The sequence below is a fragment of the Rhinolophus hipposideros genome (genome assembly GCF_964194185.1).
Source record: "Rhinolophus hipposideros genome assembly, chromosome: 7".
Classification (NCBI taxonomy): Eukaryota; Metazoa; Chordata; class Mammalia; order Chiroptera; family Rhinolophidae; genus Rhinolophus; species Rhinolophus hipposideros.
In genome coordinates, this window is record NC_138053.1 from 50,713,212 (window position 1) to 50,731,212 (window position 18,001).

Sequence of the window (18,001 nt, forward strand, 5' to 3'; positions counted from 1 at the left end):
AAGTGTCTGTATATCCGTACATGCTAGCTTTAACCTATGTGTCTTAACTTTAAATAAAATGAATTTACATACGTAATATCTCACCTCACAGGGTATGCATTTTAAGAATCAAGAAATGCATTATTTAGGATTTAACTGAAAAAATATAAATAAAAATCAAGACATGTGGTTCTATTTTATATTTTAGAAAGGTATACATAATTTAAAAGGGTGTACGGTGTTAAATAAGAATACTTCTAACAGATTGTACATATTAGATTAATATTTTTTAATCAAAGGGTTTTGTTTCTAATATACAGCCTAATCTATCATTTTTTTCTCAGTTGTTGCATTTAGAGTTTTATGGTTAACCATGCATGTGTATAAGGTTGGTAGTCAAAGTGCTAAATGAAAGATTAGTTCATTTTATACATTCGTATTATTCCTATTCATGGTATTTATATGATGAGACTTAACCAGAAGCATGATTTGTTTCATTGCTTTGAGTTTGGAGCCTTGCAAAGTTCGATAATGATCTAGCTGTGGGATGATTTCAGTACTATAAATAACATGAGATCTCTCTTTTACTTAAAAAAATTTAATTTCTGGAGGAGTTTTAATTGTAAGAGACTTAAGCCAATTGCTTATTCCAAACTGCCTCCTCCTATTCCTTTTCTTCCTATGAATTAAATTGGAAATCTAAAACTTAGAAAAAAATTATTTTTTTATATTATTTGGTTTTCATTTTAGCGGTTAATTACAGCTGATTAACCTAAATTAAGTGCTGTCCACTGCCTTGCCAAAATTTAGATATATTCTAATGAAGCAACAAATTCTATAGTCTGACAATTTTTTAATATTTCCCAGTAACTTGACCTTTATTATGTATGAGCAGGCTATGTAGTGTGCAAAGTCTATTTTTATAGGAGAAACTTTTAATGATACCTTGGCATATTTTCTTTCTTCTTAATTTGAGAATACCTGATATATTTTCATTTAGAAAAATCTCTGGTTTAAGAAATCTAGAATGTTTACTTAATTTTATTATGATTTATGCATCCATCTTATGGATTCCTAGCTAGCAAGATGCTAATTCTTTAAATGGTCAGACATTTACTATTTTCTGGCCCTTAACTACCACAAGCAATCATATTTGATGCCCCTTAATTAGAGCACCTTTTTTTCTTTTCAGGTTCTTTTTCCACCTCAGCAATCGAGACAATACATTTGCTTACCATGCTGCTCTCCTAAGTGTTCTTTTGCATGTAAATTAATCTTGATTCAGTTTACACTGTCATGCTGAGTGGTACAAATTGCCTATAACAATAAAACAGCATGAGTTAAAAATAAAGGGGGGTGGGAAGGCAGATTGAATGTGTGGCTTACTTGATAGGATGTTACTTTGCTTTATGCCAATACATTAGCTGACGATAATGAATCTTCTGTTCTGAAAAGCATGGTTTAGTTGATTTTTTTAATTTTACTTCAATGGAGCAGTACCTTGTCTTTTATAGACCAAGTTAGACAAACCATTAATGACAAGAATGTTAAGGTTAAATATGAAGCAATGCATTCACTTCTCTGAGTGCTATCCATCTTTCCATTTACAGGAGCTTGACAAAAGTACTGGCTTTGTACAACATTTCCTTTAATTACATGCTGCGGGAAACAGGCTTTTAACATAAACATAGTTGCATTCATTTATTCAGCAGTTGCTCTTCAATAGAGCTTAATGGAGAAAGGTTTAAATCCTAAATGAGTACACACGTCTCTCAGCCGTGTTATGTCAGCAGCCACTGTGCTTTCCTTAAAAGCAGTGTTTGACTGCTTGTGTAGTTTTTAAAGCTTTTGCCTAATATTGAAGTTAAACAATCTAAGGCAGAACATAGTGTCCCCGAGTTGGAAAGTGGTTAGTAAAAGCTGCTCTTTGTTAAAAGCTAGATAAGTCTTTTTACAGTATTAGGCGTTAGTGTCTTCATACTGCTAATCAGAGGGATTTTCAAATTTTTCAGGTTGCATTTGCAGTAAATAACTAAATTAAATACTTAACGCTGGAAGTGCAGAGCCTTTTGAAAACATAAAGTCAAATTTTACCATTTTCAAAAATTTTGTAAACTATTTTGCACGTATCAGATGTCTCAGAAGATTATCATTTTTAGTAGATATCATTAGGTGTCAGTGATTTACATCACAGATCCAAATATATGACATTTATTACAATTATTTTGTTTACTTTAACCCAGGTACTAAATTTCAGTGTCTCTTCCAAGTGTTGGGTATGTTACTGAGTTTGTTCACTGAACATGTTTACTGAGATTTTGATGTTAACGGCATGGCATGTCTGTGTTAACTCGTGTATGGTTTTTGTTCATGATTTTGCTTAACTTAATTTCTTTCTTAAATATAATTTGAAATGTCTCTGGGATTTAAGGTTTTCTATTCACGTTTTTTTCTTTGTTCTTAAATGTTTTGCTTTCAGAAATTTCAGTTGGTCTTTTTGTCAGTAACTATAGTGCCATTCACTATACCATTACAACTAAGTGTAGCTTACAGACGTGTACAATTGTTGGAGCCACATAACTGTTCAGTGACTTTCAGTCGTTGAGATAACTTTGATCTTACATACTGAAGCCATTCATCGGGTAATGCTGCTAGTTATGTCTGAATCACCTTGATTTGTTCTCAAGCAGCATTTGGCAAGAGAGATCTTTGAAAAGGACAGGGAAAAAGAATTCTTATTAATAAAAAGTCAAAGCTTAATCGTTTACATAAGCCAAATTAATTGAGTATATTTTAAAGTGACTGAAATTGAAATCTCATATTTGTAGTTCTGTGTTTTTATCCTATAATATTTAAAAATCAGATTTATTAGGAGTGATGTTTGACTGCGTTTTTATACATTTTCCTACACAATAAGGATTTTTAACAATTTTTGAAAGTTTATGTTCATTTTAATTTTATAGTAATTATCTTGTAAATTACATTCCGAAGTAGTATTTCTTTTATGGAAAAAGGTTTGTAAATTTTGGCTATGAGCTTAAAATTGTTTTAATGTGATTTTCATAAAGAAATTAGTAACAGGGAGTCTTTTTTTGCTTTTACAGGAATGCTAACAGGAATGAATGAAACTTCTGCTGTAATCATCGTTGCACCACAGAATTTCACTTCCTCTGTGATCCTTCAGAAGGTTGTAAATGTAGCCAACGTAGGTGTAGTTCCTTCTGGCCAAGATAATATACACAGGTAGGTTCATCAGCGATGTGGAGGTAACTTTATACATGTGTAGATACATAGTTTTCAATTCATAGTTTTCCTTGAAAATCACCCCTAAATATATATATTTATGTATATATATGCCCCCCCCATTTTTTCCTGATGATTTGTTTGAGTTAAGGCCTTCTTCCCTATTTCATACAATCCTTGGCACGCTGGTATGGACTGTCCTGAAAGGTACAGGATATATACTGTACCAGATTTTATAATAGCGTGACAATTTGTAAAGATACCTTTTTTGAGATATACTTGAGAATTTATCTTATTTCATCAGATTCAGTGGATTTCTAGGAAACCGTGTCCTATAAAGCAGTGGAGTTGACTTTTTTACTTGATAGAGGGGAAGCTTAGGTACTACATACAGATTTCCTTTTGACAGCAGTCCCCTAAGGCAGCTTTCCATAAGAAGGAACTGCTACAAAAACGAACATAGGGCCAAGTGCAGCTTCTGTTTCTGAGACCAGGACTGTCTTCACTACCAAGCACCTAATGCATGAAATCCAAGTTATTTGTCCTTAATGGTTACAGAAAATGTGATTAATATGCCCTCTTTGTATGAATGCCAGTGGCTTGAAATGAAGATAAAGATAAAAATAATTACCCCTTAAACAAACATGCAACTGTTACTTAGTCCTCTGTGATTAAGGGAATTCATTGCAAGCTGTCTTTAAATTCCTCTGCCATTCCACTACAGTGTTGTATGTCTGCCACTATATATATTTATATGATGTGTGTGTGTGTGTGTGTATATATATATATATATACATATATATGTATATATATGTATATATATATATATATGATAAGTTTAAGATCTAAGGGAATGCCTTCCAACCTTTAAAACAACTTTTTTAATTAATACAAGGGCAAGATAGGCCCCGTATAAAGAGTACTGCAGGCGATCTGAGTTTTAGACTCAGCTCTTCCATTACTGCGCTCGGTAATCTTGGCCAAGTTATAACTTCTCCTGAAGTTTAAGTTCCTCATCTGTTTGGAAATGGGTGGCAGGGAAAAGAAGGCGATTGAAATGAAATTGTGTTATCTATGGAAGAACATTGGACTTGACATCAAAAGAGCTGAATTCAGTTCTTGATCTGCCTTTATCCAGAGTTGCCTAACTTCATTTACTAATCGTGACAGAATAAAAACTATGTGCTAGTCAAAAACAACAAATTTACCTTGTACTTTTTTGGGGGGGGGGTTGTTTTGGGGTTTTCTTTTGTTTGTTTTTGAGAGGAAGGTCCTTCAGTGGCTCAAGAGGTCTGATACTTCCTTTTCTTAGTTAACGATAAGTCCTTTCTATCTCATGTAGGACAGTGATAAAATAATAAAATGGATGCAAGGTCATCATACCTGTGACCTTATGCAAATAACAGTTATCTGTCAGTTACATTTTCCAATGGCGGGGAACATTAACAGAAGTCTTTCCAGTGAAAATATTTTGGTTCTGAGTTTTCCTGTTTTGTTTTCTGCTTTAAATACTTCTTTTCACTTTCCTGGTTGATTTTCTCTAGCAGAAGTTGTTCTGTTTTATTTATAGATATTTTTGAATTACTGGAATTAACTAAAACACCAAAATATGCATCAACTAATTTTTTGCTTCTACAGTATGAAATTTTACCTGACATCTCTACCATCTAGCAATATTTCAGTCCTGTTTTAGTATGTTCTTTCGTAATGCACAAAAAGATATAGGGCAACTCTTACTTACATTCAGACTTCTTAGTTTTTGTTTTGTATGTGGGTTTTTAACTTTTCTGAAAGCAATGGCAGCTTTCCAGATTTTTGTTTCTTGGAAGAAAATAGCCACATTGCCTTCTCAAAGCCAACTAATATGAAGGTTATCTTCCTGTTGGGAAATAGACTAAGATGGGCACTTAGCACAGTTGTGTAATTCTTACTAACGCATAGTTTACCTGTAAATTGTTTTGGTTTTGTCTGTTCAATTTATTAAATTATAGTCAATTCTCAATTATCCATACTAATGTAGGGGAGACACACAACTAAGAACCATTTATATTTGGCTTTGGAATGCAGAGGTTGCCTTCAAACATATCGGTTATGGTCCTCATGCATATCCAGTGTCTTCATGCTTTTCTGATCCAGCCGTATTATCAGCAGCCTGGTGTTTGGCTCTGTTACTTGGGGTGGAGCCCAAGTTACTACAGAGTCAGAAGTGAAAAAAAATGCCTGTATATAATTAACAATAGGCTGTGCCGTCTTACCTCACAAGCCTCATCATACTTAATTGAAAATGTTCTACATAGGCTTTTATAGTGAAAGTATGGTTATAATAATGTTCTAAATTTTAGAAAGCTTTGGGTAATAAATACCTAGAGTTATATTTGCACTTTTCATACAGAAATTGATAAAAATTATCACCCTGCATATGTAACATCTTGCCATTTTTTACTCATTAACAATTAAAAATAAAAATTGTTAATAAAATCTGCACCAATGCCTTTTCTAATTTCATTTAAAATGAAATAACAATTACTGTTTGTATTATAAAAGAAATTTATATTTTACCACTTTATTGAAATGTTTTTAGCTGTAGTGTTCAGTATTATATTACCCTGTGGGATTAATAAGCTTATATACATGTATATAAGTTTATATACATATATATTATAATTGTTAAAAATATTGAAATACCTGTGAGATTTTTGAGTGGCTCCTTAATTCTTCTTTGATGGTTGCTTTTTTGAGTGTATGAAGAGTAGGACCAAAGCCATTCCTGTATTTATTAGTCGTAATCCATTTAAGATTACTTTAAAAACAAGCATAAAAAGCACTTTGACTGTTAGCTAAAATTTCAGTTAGATAAATTATTCTTGGCCGATGTATGTTCTATTTAATTTTTCAGGATCTTTTATTTCCGAGAGGACTTTTCAATAAACATTAGGGTAGTCTTTCTGGACGTTCAATGAATAAAGTTCCCGTTTTCTAGTTTTGGAATAAATTATTCTTACTACTGTTCAAAATTTGAATTTTTTTACATTAAATACCGAGTAAAACATATTAATATAAGAATTAGCTAAGAAAAAGTGGATCTCCGTTAATATGCAGAAGTGTGTAATAGTATAAGTAGAAATTTTAATTGAGTATATAATAGAAAATGGCTCCTAACACATCAACAGAAAATGGCCTCCATTAAGAGAAAGTCAATTAAAAGAGCACAAGTTTTATGGAATTCACTTCAAAAGCCAGAAGCATTTCTTACATAGTTAACTTTTAAAAATCAATTGAAAAAGCATATCTGCTGTTAGATTACATGACATTTAGTTTTAATTTTCTAAAGGAATGATAATACCAGAAAGCTAACCAGTATATTATTGAAAGACTTAACTTTGTTTTCATGTCTGTGGTACTTACTTACTGATTGAAAAAGCTGATCTTTCAGAGCAAAATCATCTTATTGAGATCTACAGAGTTATGGTATTGTGTCAGTTTGCTGTTTTCCAAATTACATTTATCACATGATGATGGTAATATAGAAATGAGAATCAAAAAAATCATCAAAAAGCATTTATTAAAGAGGCAGCTGAATATATTAACGTCCTGTATTAGATATTTATATTACAATATATGAGGTATACTGTGCATTGTAAAAATCTTAAAGTGTATTACTTTAAGACATTACTAATAAACGAATACATAAAGTATATACAAAGGGCAGAATGAACAGCAGTAAACTAGTACATGAATGGATACAAGATTTAATGTGTTTTAGGGGAGGTGATTAGAGAGATCAGCATTGGGAATTCTAGGTTCATCCTGGGCCAGGAAAAATTTCTTGTATTCCACTGAGTAAGAAATCAGTGAGGGTTGATGAAAGAGGTTTATATTCAATAATGTAGAACCCAAGATGCAGTTCCTTTGTTAACATTGCTTATTCTTTGATAAAGATACCAATGTACAGTGACTCAAAAGCAGAAAGCTAAAAATTGATAGCTCCAAAATCTCTAAAGTTTTTCTGTACAAAAGAGTCATGAGGGAGTTTATGTAAAACTCAGATTCCTAGGACCCACACCCAAAAACTCAGATTCAGTACATCTGGTACAGGGCCCAGGAATCTGCCAGTGCAGATATGGCTGTGTATCTGCACTGGTTATATGGCATGTGTTCCAAAATCCAGTTTGAAGCTGCCCTGAATTATCAAGAATTAATGATGGCCCCAAGACACATTTTAAAATACATTTTCCTATGTGTATATATTTCCTTTTTACAGATTAGTCATTAAGGATACCAGTAGGCAAGATGTTTGATTTAGTTTTTTTCTTACATCCCAGTGTGCTCCACCAAGAGAGTATATTGTTAATAACATCTATGAAACAGTCTTAGACCATAAGTAAAAATTTGTCTTTCAGCAGTCTCAAGTATTGCACATTTTAACCCAGTTTCAGGAACTCGGACAGTTGTATACAGTATAGTATTAAAAACAGTTGTCATACTGCCTACCCATTTGGCCCTTTCATGAACAACAAATTGACCCTATAAGGGGAAAATGTGATATTTGAGTGAAAACAGAAAACATTGCCTCTGCTATGATTCTATTTCAGTCCTTAACTTATTCAATAAGACCCTAGAACAGTTTTCATTATTAACTTGTGTTCAGTATTTATAATCTTTTCCCATACCCCCTTCCTACCTCCCCATCCCTCCCACCCCCCCGTATATCTTAATCTATGGTTTGGATTTTGTCTACCCTGTCACTTTTTTAATTTGCATGTTTTGAACAACTTGTGAGGGATTATAGTCTTAGTAGAATAAATGTTGTTTTGCTATTGTTACTTAGGTCTTTAACTATTAGGAGAGTCTGGTGCTATGAATGAAAAGTGTGTTCATGGCAACCTGGCAGTCAACTTTTTAGTTTATCAACACATTTAAAAACAATTTACTTGTTTCAGGTTTAAAATAAAAGTCTTTTTATTTAAGTACATACAAAGAACAACTTGTTTCATTTCTAGGCCTTAAATTCATGATGAATCACTGTTATCATATACATGTTTAATGATTATTAATAGGGGCAAATACTGGTGTATACTATTGTTTCCATCCTAAAATATCTATATTGTGTTACTCCATTTAATGTTTTTTAAAGATCTTTGTTAGATATTGTTAGTGCTCGGGTTACAAACGTGAATGGCACTGTCACTTCTTGGTGGGGTATTTGATATTTCCATTTCTTCTTAGGTTGATCAACCTTTGCGTTATTGTTGTCGTTTGTTAGTTGTTTTCTTTCTTTTTCCCTGGTAGCTATGGAATATTTAAGTACTGGACATTTGATGTCTTGGTGCCCTAATTTTATAAGCCCTAATATTATACTCACCATACTTTATCTGTCTTAAAACAGAATTTTGCATAACAGTTGTTAATATAAATGTACCAGGCTTTGGTGTTTTCTACGGTACAACAAATTTGGGATCTCAAACAGGACTGAAGATTTGTGAAATCAGAATTCTTTACAGGTTGGTGGTTATCCACTAGAGGACAGCACTGCTTTTTATCTGACTGCTTTGATCTCTGCAGGCTCTGTGAGCAGCATTTCATTGAAAAACAAATGTGGACCTCAGTTAATTTTTACAGGGAAGGCATATTTGGATATTTCAGAAATAACCATACTGCACAGCTGATTTTTGCTTTTAAAAATTCTTTAAGTTTTATTTAATTTCACCACTTGTGATGTAACAATGCAACAGTTTTTCTGTTAGGAAAAACTAACAGAAATATAGGAATATATGATATTCCATATAGGAATATATGACTGTTTTCATGTAAAAATGAAAGAAAGGTAATCTTGATGGCTTTCCTTCTGGGTTGACAATTTTAGAAGGAATCAAAAAGAATGGGGTAAGACTTTATTTTACAATTTGGTTTTCTGTTGTTAAGCCCCATCCCACCCTACCCCCACCAAACAGACAAAACCAAAAATATTCTGGAATAACTGGAATGTTTAGTGTCTTCTTTGAGAAAGTGCACTCAGATTTTTTTAGCTTTCCAGCACAAAGAAAGAATGCATTGTTGACCAAATAGAGTAGGGAATCACTTTTTTTATGCTATCTCCAAAGATTAGAATTGAAAATAGAGGGTCCTAAATTGTGATGGGAGCTTATTTTTTTGTTTCAACTCTTCTCATCAGAACATTAAAGGAAAATGCTACAATATTTCTGGTTGTTTGTTTTTGCTAATGGAAAAATACATTGCATTAGATAAATTTCCTAAAGTTAAATCATGTAAATTTTTTCTCAATATTAATTCAATAGTGTAATGGGCTTTACTTTAAAATACAATTTTATAGTCAACAAAAGGAATTCTTTACAACTTATAAATCCTCTGTTTGTTTAAAATGTTCTGTTATATTAACTCAAACTAATAAGGATTTATCCTTTTGAATTTGGAAAACAATGCTCCACATGACCATGCTTAGGTATATGTTGTTAGGAGGTTTATTCAAACTAGTATTTCTTACATATATAATCATTGTGCAACTTCATTACACATTTGTCAACTTTGGACTAATTATTTTTATACAGCTAGGGCAGGGCACTGCATCTTGTGATCGTCTTTCTTACTAATAGGATTCTGTCTGCTTCAGCAGGCAGTAATTGAAGGCTTCATGTACAGAGTAGGAAAAAAAAAAGTTTTAGCCTGAGTGGGCCATTGTCACAGCTTCTGGTAACCAGTAGAACAGAAAACACAAGAAAATTGAACTCAGAATAGAAAAATCAGAAACCAGGAAGACTATCTAAGAGAAAGAAAAAAGCATGTCTTAGATCTGTTGCATTAAGTGTAGCAAATATGATTCTGGGTAAAAAAAATTTCTGTGTGAGAACCCTAGAGTTTGAAGCCGCCTCTCAGATAAATATTTTTTTTAATTCATGTTGTCCTATTAGCATTTCAGTTGTTAAAACAATTCAGTTACAGGATTTCTTTTTTTTTTCTGACAAAGACCATTTATGGTCCATAGCTAGCTTCTCACAAATCTTAAAAAACAAAAAAGGTACGGTTTAAGTGCACAAGGAAATAAGTCCATGTGTTGTAAATAATGTATTTGTTCAAAGTTGTTCATTTGACCTGTTTTCATAATTCTGTCAATAGTTAAGACAAATTAACTTTTTTGAAGAGTGGATCATTACTTTTTTTTAGGTTTGGCAACCTTTTTATTTGTCTTTTTCTTTAATCTTAAGAATTCTTATAGGCCTCAAAGATAAAAATGTCAGTTGCAAGAGAAGATAATAGACAAAAATTTTGGTAAAATGAAATACAGATGATCCAAACAATTTTGTCTTCTCAGTTGTATCAAGCACACACAGCAAGTGCTTGATAGTAGGATGAAAATGAAAAATTACGAAAAATATCTAGATGGTATTCTTTTAATAACATGGAGCCCACCGTTCATAGGCAATACATCTTTAACTGTCATCCACTTATTTGTTATCATTTGTGGTGTTACTGGTGCTTGAGGTGGTTGGTCGCCTGGTAGTCTCTCCCTACGTTACAGCTCCATTCAAGGAAATTTTGTGTTTTTTCATTACTGGTGTCTCTTTTTGAGGGAGTGGGTGGTGGGAGATTTTAAAAATATTTTAAATCTCTGAGGGCAGAAATTGAAAATATGTTATGACAAAGTATCGTGCAAGATGCTTTGAATTACAGAATACTACAAAGTCAAATACACAATTTTTAAAGGGAAACAAATCTTCCTTTTTAAAGTTTTTGGAACATTAATAGGTTATATGTATATTAAGTAAATCAGAAAACTTTATCTATGGACGGATAAAAAACAAATATTAAGGGTGTATTTTTGCATAGATTTAAGAAAATGTGTGTGACCTAGAATCAGAATGCTTGGGTTCAAATTCCTGCTTAACCATTCCCAAGCCCTGTGTCCGTGAGCAAGTTCCTCAACTACTGTGGGCCTCAGTTCCCTCCTCTATAGTGACCTGCTTCATAGAATCAAATGAAAAAACACAAGTGAAGCACGTAGTGCCCACTGCACAAAGCACTTAATAAGTGGTTGCTGCTATTATCATTATAAGGATCAAAAACGTCTCATGCCTTCTGGAAAAATGTTGTCACAGTGTGATCTTAGTTTGAGGCTCAGAGCAGAGGTTCTGAGGTCAGCCATTATATTTAGTCTAAGTATTTGATGCAAGCTGTCTTTATAACCAATGTTTCTTGCATCCCAAAGCTAGCTATTTCTTCTTACTAACTAGTAGTCTTCCCATAACTGTGTTTTAAGTTGGGAGTTACGTGATCAATAAATTGTGGGGAGTGGTTTTTGCTTCCCATGGACCAAAACAAACATTGTAATTATGCTGTGTTCCCATTAAGTGCATCCTTTGGAACTATGAAATGAGAACATCAGAACATCTGATCTGCTAGTCTTCTGCTTTTAAACATTGCTCCCCCCATTCGTGCCCACTCACTCGAACATGGAGACCCAGTGATAAGGCAGTAGCTTTTACATCAGCTAACAGATTTTATTGCGAGAATGACTTGCTTAGCATGTTTCCACTGCAGCAAATGCCTCTTTTCTTTCATGCCCCTATTCTTTACAGTATTGAAAATTTTGTGGTAGTGGGATTTCAAAAACATATACAAGACACTGATTTTAACCTTTGGAAACATACTGACCTCAAAATTGACATTTATGTCTCCTGAGTTTGTATTATTCTAACCTCGACTGTAAGTTTTTAATAGAAAGGAGATAAAATGTGCCTTGGGGCTCTGTAACCCTGAAAGTCCAATAACAGTGCTTCTGTGTTCCTATTCAGACATAATTTCCTTCTCTATGGTCCCAAGGTAGCAGTGTTAAGGAAATAAAGGGACTAATACGACTATTGTTTACATATTAACAACCCTGTCAAGAATAGGGGCCACTGTTGAAATATTTGTTGAATGAAGATTTAGTTATGACCAAATCTGTGGAGAAAGTTACATAAAGGACAATAGAACCACCTTGTATCATTTAGCAACATGATTTAACAGAAATACAGAAACAGGATTCTCTCAGTGAAGCATAGGACCTCAAAAATTTAGACAAAAGAAATGCGTAGACCAGCAGGGGTGATAGAAAAGAGAGGTCATTTAAGGGCTGGTGAGCTTTGTGATCTCTCAAAAATGAAATTGGGGTGCCCAGTTCCTAATCTATTGTGTGGACATCTGAAGAACAGATGGATATGTATGTTAACAGCTTTATAAAACCTCTTTTAAAACATTGGTATGATGTCTGTTCCTAAACTGGTTACTTACAATTGCTTCTCGGTAGAAAAACTGATTTGTCGGATTTCTTATCTTCAGCATGTTTGGAGAGAGTAGCTTTCCATGTGTGGAGAGAGTGCACAAATAAATGACTGGGAAGGTTTCTAACATGCTTTATCAACAACCCATTAGCTAACATTTTAAAACACAACTTAAAAGTGTTGGTAATATTTTCATTTTAGTAAAATTAGCATATTTGTTTTGCTTTTGATGCATTATTCTAATTATTGTTGGAAAACTGATTTTCGTGGTTCTATTTAGGCCAAAAATGGCTTGTTAGATTTGAAAAAAAGAATCTAATGTGTTATGAGATCTTCATGTCAGTTCAAAGAAAAACTCAAAAGAAATTACTTTTCATTTAAAGAGAATCTGCTTCCTGCTTAAGTGGCTAATATTTTAATTAAGTCGGGAGTGAAGTTTTTCTGAGTGTCTCCTGATAAACTCCTTCTTTTATGTTGATGGTAATTAAACAGATCCCTGAGGACACCGTGGCTCTGTGCAAGGCCCATGCTAATTGTCAGACATGAGACACTGACCAGTTGGTTTGCTCTTGAATAGTCCACAGCGTGCTGTCAGCGCAGCCGTTGTATTTTTATGTATTGTGAGCTGTTGTCAGGGCTAACTGGGTACCATTGTGGCTGAAGATGTTGCGCAAATTGAGGCAGATGGCTCAGATTCAGACACGTGTCATACAGAAAGGGGAAAGGGGATTGGCCCTGCAAAGTGGGGTCACAGCAGGTCACAGACCTGCTCTACACTTGTTAGTGTTTTCAAAAGCTCATGTGCAGCAACTTTGTTTTTCTCCAGTCATCCTTGCAATCAAACCCCTTCCTCCCCACCCCCCCCCAAAAAATGTGTGGAACATGCTCCATGCAGAAAATGGAGGCCTAGGAGGGTAGCGTCCATCCTCTTCCTCCACGCCTCTGGGGCTCAACTGTGCGTGCAGAGTGAACTGGCAGGATTGTCCCTCCAACGGCTTTTCAGTCAATTGCAGGCTACTTTTTTCTTGTAATTCCATGTCATTTGTAGGTTCTTCATGTCTTGGAATTTAGTAATGGAGCCTTAGACGCCCCCTAAAACCAAAAGAAGGATCTCATGTTCAAGCCTTAAAAACAAAATATTAAAAGAGATTGTGATGTTGCACTTGGCTGTCACGTGATTTTTGTTACATGTCATCAACATTAGAGACCGAATTTGAATATTTTAACATATATGAATTCATGGAAACTTATTATAACGTACGTTAAATTATCTAACTTCCTGCGTAACTATTTTCAGATATGAGGAATTTAAAATGTCAAGCTCTTTGAGAAAGGTACCTTTTCTTAACATGTTTTAAACATAAAAATATAGTGATTTATTTTAAATGGTCCTATGCCTGGTAAAATGTTAAATATTAAATGAATTCCCAAATTATAGGAATGGAGAATTAGTCACATGTATCTGTTGTTCAAACTAATAAGTGAAGTAGACTTCCTGTTCTGGTCTAAGGATGCACTAAAATCACCGGCTTGTGGTAAGCATGGCGCTGGGCAGTTCATTGATTTTTCAGAAGAATGCTTGGCTTTGGGTTTTTGGCAGTAGGGAACCTGTAATAAATTATTGAGGAAAAAGAGTTATTTTAAACCTATTTGAATTTATGCTGTCTCTTTTTCCCCCTGCATGATAAAAGGTCTCTCTTTTTTTTTTTCTTTCAGATTTGCAGCTAAAACTGTGCACAGTGGGTCACTGCTGCTAGTCACAGTGGAACTGAAGGAAGGCTCTACAGCACAGCTTATCATAAACACTGAGAAAACTGTGATTGGTTCTGTTCTGCTGCGAGAGCTGAAGCCTGTCCTGTCCCAGGGGTAACCTGCTTACATCTGGACTTCAGAACCTGGCACACAACAAAAGTGCCTGGCATCCACTGCTGCTGCCTTTCATTTATAATAATAGCCCTTCCATCTGGCAGTGGGGGAAGAATACACTCTTGACATTCTTATCTCCTGCTTTAGAATGCTAGTGTGTATCTATCATGTATGCAATACTTTCCCCCTTTTCGCTTTGCTAACCAAAGAACATATATTTTACTGTCAGTTATCTCAACACTTGAATCCATGTAGTATTTTCTCTGTCCTGCTACTTCTTCTGTCCTCGTCTTTTTCAACAATGAGGGACATAAATTAGATATTTAAAGTTCATTGGAAATCATCTTCCTCCCACAGTAAGCAAAAATTAGCCTAGAAGTAGTCTAAAAGACCTCTGAGCCTGATATGTAAAAATGGGATAGCATGCTTTTTAGAATTAAATGCCAAAGCAACAAGGTCTCTGCAAAATTTTCTGTGAATTTCCTGGTATTGTAATTGGCTATTGACAATTGTCATTATGAAATTATCTCTGAATAATAAGATGAATAAACTAGCACATGAAGAACATTTGTCTTTGCATTTTTAATGAGAAATTGTTTGTAATCCTAAAGTTCATATGCTGAAGTTTATTCTAAAGTAAATATTTTGAGTATTATAGTATGTAGAGAAGCAATGGAGTTTAGTGAAAGAGAAACCACTTTCAAACCAGGTAGATTTTCTAATTGTGTTATAAAGTAGTTAACTCCAAGAAAAAAATTGGTGTGTTTAATAACACAAAAATCTTTGTGTTGCAAAATAAAATGTTTCTTTACGTGTAATTTTGATCTGTTAGTAGAGATCTCATTGCAAGGCCTATTACACCTGCTGAATAAATTTTTTAATCTTATTATTCCTTTACAAATCTTGATGCCCAACTTTGATGGACTGAAATGCTTTTGAAAACTATGTAAGTAGTTATCCTTTAGGTAAGTAGGATAAACTTAGAAATGTTAAAACTAGTTATATGATCAACATATTAGCATCATTCCCCAGAGTGTTTATTTTATTTACACACTTAGGCAAGTTACTATTTTTATTAAGATTTGTCTATAATCAGAAAACTTGTTTTCTAATGTTTTTCTAACCTTTTTCAAACCAGTTGAAATTGTATTTACCTTCTGACATGTAATAATAGGTAATAGGCTTTAAGATAATGTATGCTAGTCCATTCCTTTTGTATAGAAAGCTACATGATTTGTAAAAATTAGAAAGGAAGAGAAGATGCATTGATTAAAACATTGTAGATCATGTATAAAGGGTAAAAAAAAAAAAAACCCAGAATGAAACATTCTTGGAATCTACGTATTGAGAAGAACAAAACAGATTGGGAAAAATTATTTAAATTTCCAAGCTAGTGAGCTGGAGAGAGCAAACAAGGTTGTTAAATTTTCTTGTTCCTGAAATACAGCAATGAATCTGAGTGAAGGGAAGTATTGCGATGGAAGTCACGTGTTCTACCTCACTCTGGAGCCTTATGTGCTACGATGATACTGACGCAACACCGAGAGACTCCTCTTTAATGGAAGCCATTGACATTTCCATTATTAACTCTTTCTTGGAGCTTCGTAACTTTGGATTTTTTTTATTAGTTTCAGGTGTACAAAACCATAACTTTGGATTTTTAAGTCAACAACTATTTGAAACAAAGAATTTGGCAGGCTAAATATGTTTTCTGAGAAACATATTTGTACCTATTGTCATCAGAGCAGGGGGAAAAATGCATGTTGTGATATAGAGAAAGTTTTATTTCAATGTCTATAACTTAATATCATTTAAATATTTTTCACATAAGTGCAATTAGAAAAATGACCAAAGTCCCAAGTTTTGGATTGTTTTTTTTCTTTTTTTTGGGGGGGGGGGTTCTTTTTTTGTATGATGATTCAGAGTTTCTTGCTTCATATTTCCTTTAACTTTATCATAATCCATGATTATCTTTAAATTGTTCCATTGAGTCGAGTTAGTCAATGTTCAATTCTTAATTCTAGCTATATTTTTTTCATTTTAATGTCCACTTAATGGGACATTTTATGTACACCAGCCCTGAAGAATGGCTCTCATAGTATGTTTCAGACTGAGCCTCATTTTTAGTATCACAATACACTTGCTTTATTTATTGTAAGTAAAGGAGAATGTTTTTATTCTGAAGAGACTATAACAATAAATGTATCAAATTAAAATACAGGATACTTGCCCTTCCCGATAACTATTTGCAAACATTTGAATAACTTTATAATAGCTTATGAAAAAGTTTGCCCTTGTAACCTGTATTTCTATTGTTAAGAATTTAGAAGTTACTATTAGAGAGGGAAGACAAGAATCCAGAATGATGAATAACATAAGGAGAGGTTTAAAAAAAAAAAATGTTGGACCAGCTAAAGGTAAACCTAAGCTCTTTCACCTTTTTTGTTCCCTCTCTGTAATCTCTCTGATTTTATAGGGAAGTTTGTTTAAAGGTGGAAAACTTCTCTTTTCACATGGGGGTGAGGGGTGGGGAGCCCCATGTTATAACAAAATATTAACAGAGCCTTACTTTTCCTTTCTATTTAAAGACTACATCTACTGTGGAATGTGAAGAACTTTGATATCCCTTGTCAGGGAGTATGGTTAAATAGAAGATATGCCCTAATTCCCCCAAGAAACCCACGGTCCAATTGTCAATAAATGGTAATGTGGAGTTTGCTAAGTTGGTGAGCCCTAGTTTGCAAACAAATTTTGCTCCATACTAATACAGGCTCACCTCCTCCCCCACCTCCACTCGCTTCAGGTGCCATATCCAACAGCTTGAAGCAGTCGGCCCCCAGAGACTTGCTGAGCCCATCTGTTCACCTCCACCTCTGCTGTCCTCATACAGGTGACTGGACCAGACTAGCCAGCCACTGGGTGCACACTTGTTTTGTTCTTCCATCAATTGAAGGTTGGTTCGTTGATAGACAATTACTTTCTGATCATGTACTTGTTTATTTTTTTAATCTTTTTCCTTATTTTCTGCCTTCCAAATTGACCAGTTAGCTGAGAAAGTTTTCATGATCACTTTCACTCTCTTCTTGAGATTTTTAGAGGAACAATAACAACAAAAATCAAGTGCAAGATAGTGCCTCAGATGAATGGAAATTATATTGAATAGAAAAGTATGACCTTAGATGGACCAAAAGAGTCTTTTCTGACTGCACAGGATCCATCTCCTATCTTTATGTGACTTGCTGACAAACAGCATTTAATATGACTAAATGAATGTTTTACCCTTTTCCTATTTTCATAACATTACTTTGTATTATTTTTACCACTTTTCAATTATGTTACGGAGTAAGCAGAATTTTTAAGGTCTGACCCAGTAAGTTAACCAGCATGTGTAACTATTTTTTTTGAGGAAAAACATTTTAGATCCCATATAACTTGACCAGCAAACTTGGGAGCATAGCCATTTGAAAGCTGAAATGGTTTCTGGGAAACACTGTGAAGCAGTTGCTTGATTAATTGTCAGATCACACCAGTAAGAGCTATTGAGATTAGGGGAAGAAGTGATCATGGTTAGAGAGTTCTGAGAAGGTTTAACTGAGGCAATGAAGCTAGGTAGGCATCAAAAGTAGGTTGGCATTTGG

The 18,001-nt window shown here is 34.0% G+C and overlaps 1 protein-coding gene across 2 annotated transcripts in view; it reads left to right on the forward strand.

The window, feature by feature from the left end:
* The window catches only part of AP3B1 (adaptor related protein complex 3 subunit beta 1), a 223,026-nt gene extending 206,805 nt beyond the window's left edge, over window positions 1-16,221 (forward strand). Inside the window, exons 27-28 of one of the 2 annotated variants that reach the window (XR_013993671.1) lie at window positions 3,084-3,222; window positions 14,214-14,923. Coding sequence is in view for 1 of the 2 variants with exons in the window: in XM_081054083.1 (XP_080910209.1) it covers window positions 3,084-3,222; window positions 14,214-14,367 (293 nt within the window). In the remaining variant the exon portion in view is untranslated. Of the gene's footprint in view, window positions 1-3,083; window positions 3,223-14,213 lie in introns of both variants that reach the window. The other variant, XM_081054083.1, reaches the window with a different exon arrangement.
* The last annotated feature ends 1,780 nt before the right edge of the window (window positions 16,222-18,001 follow it).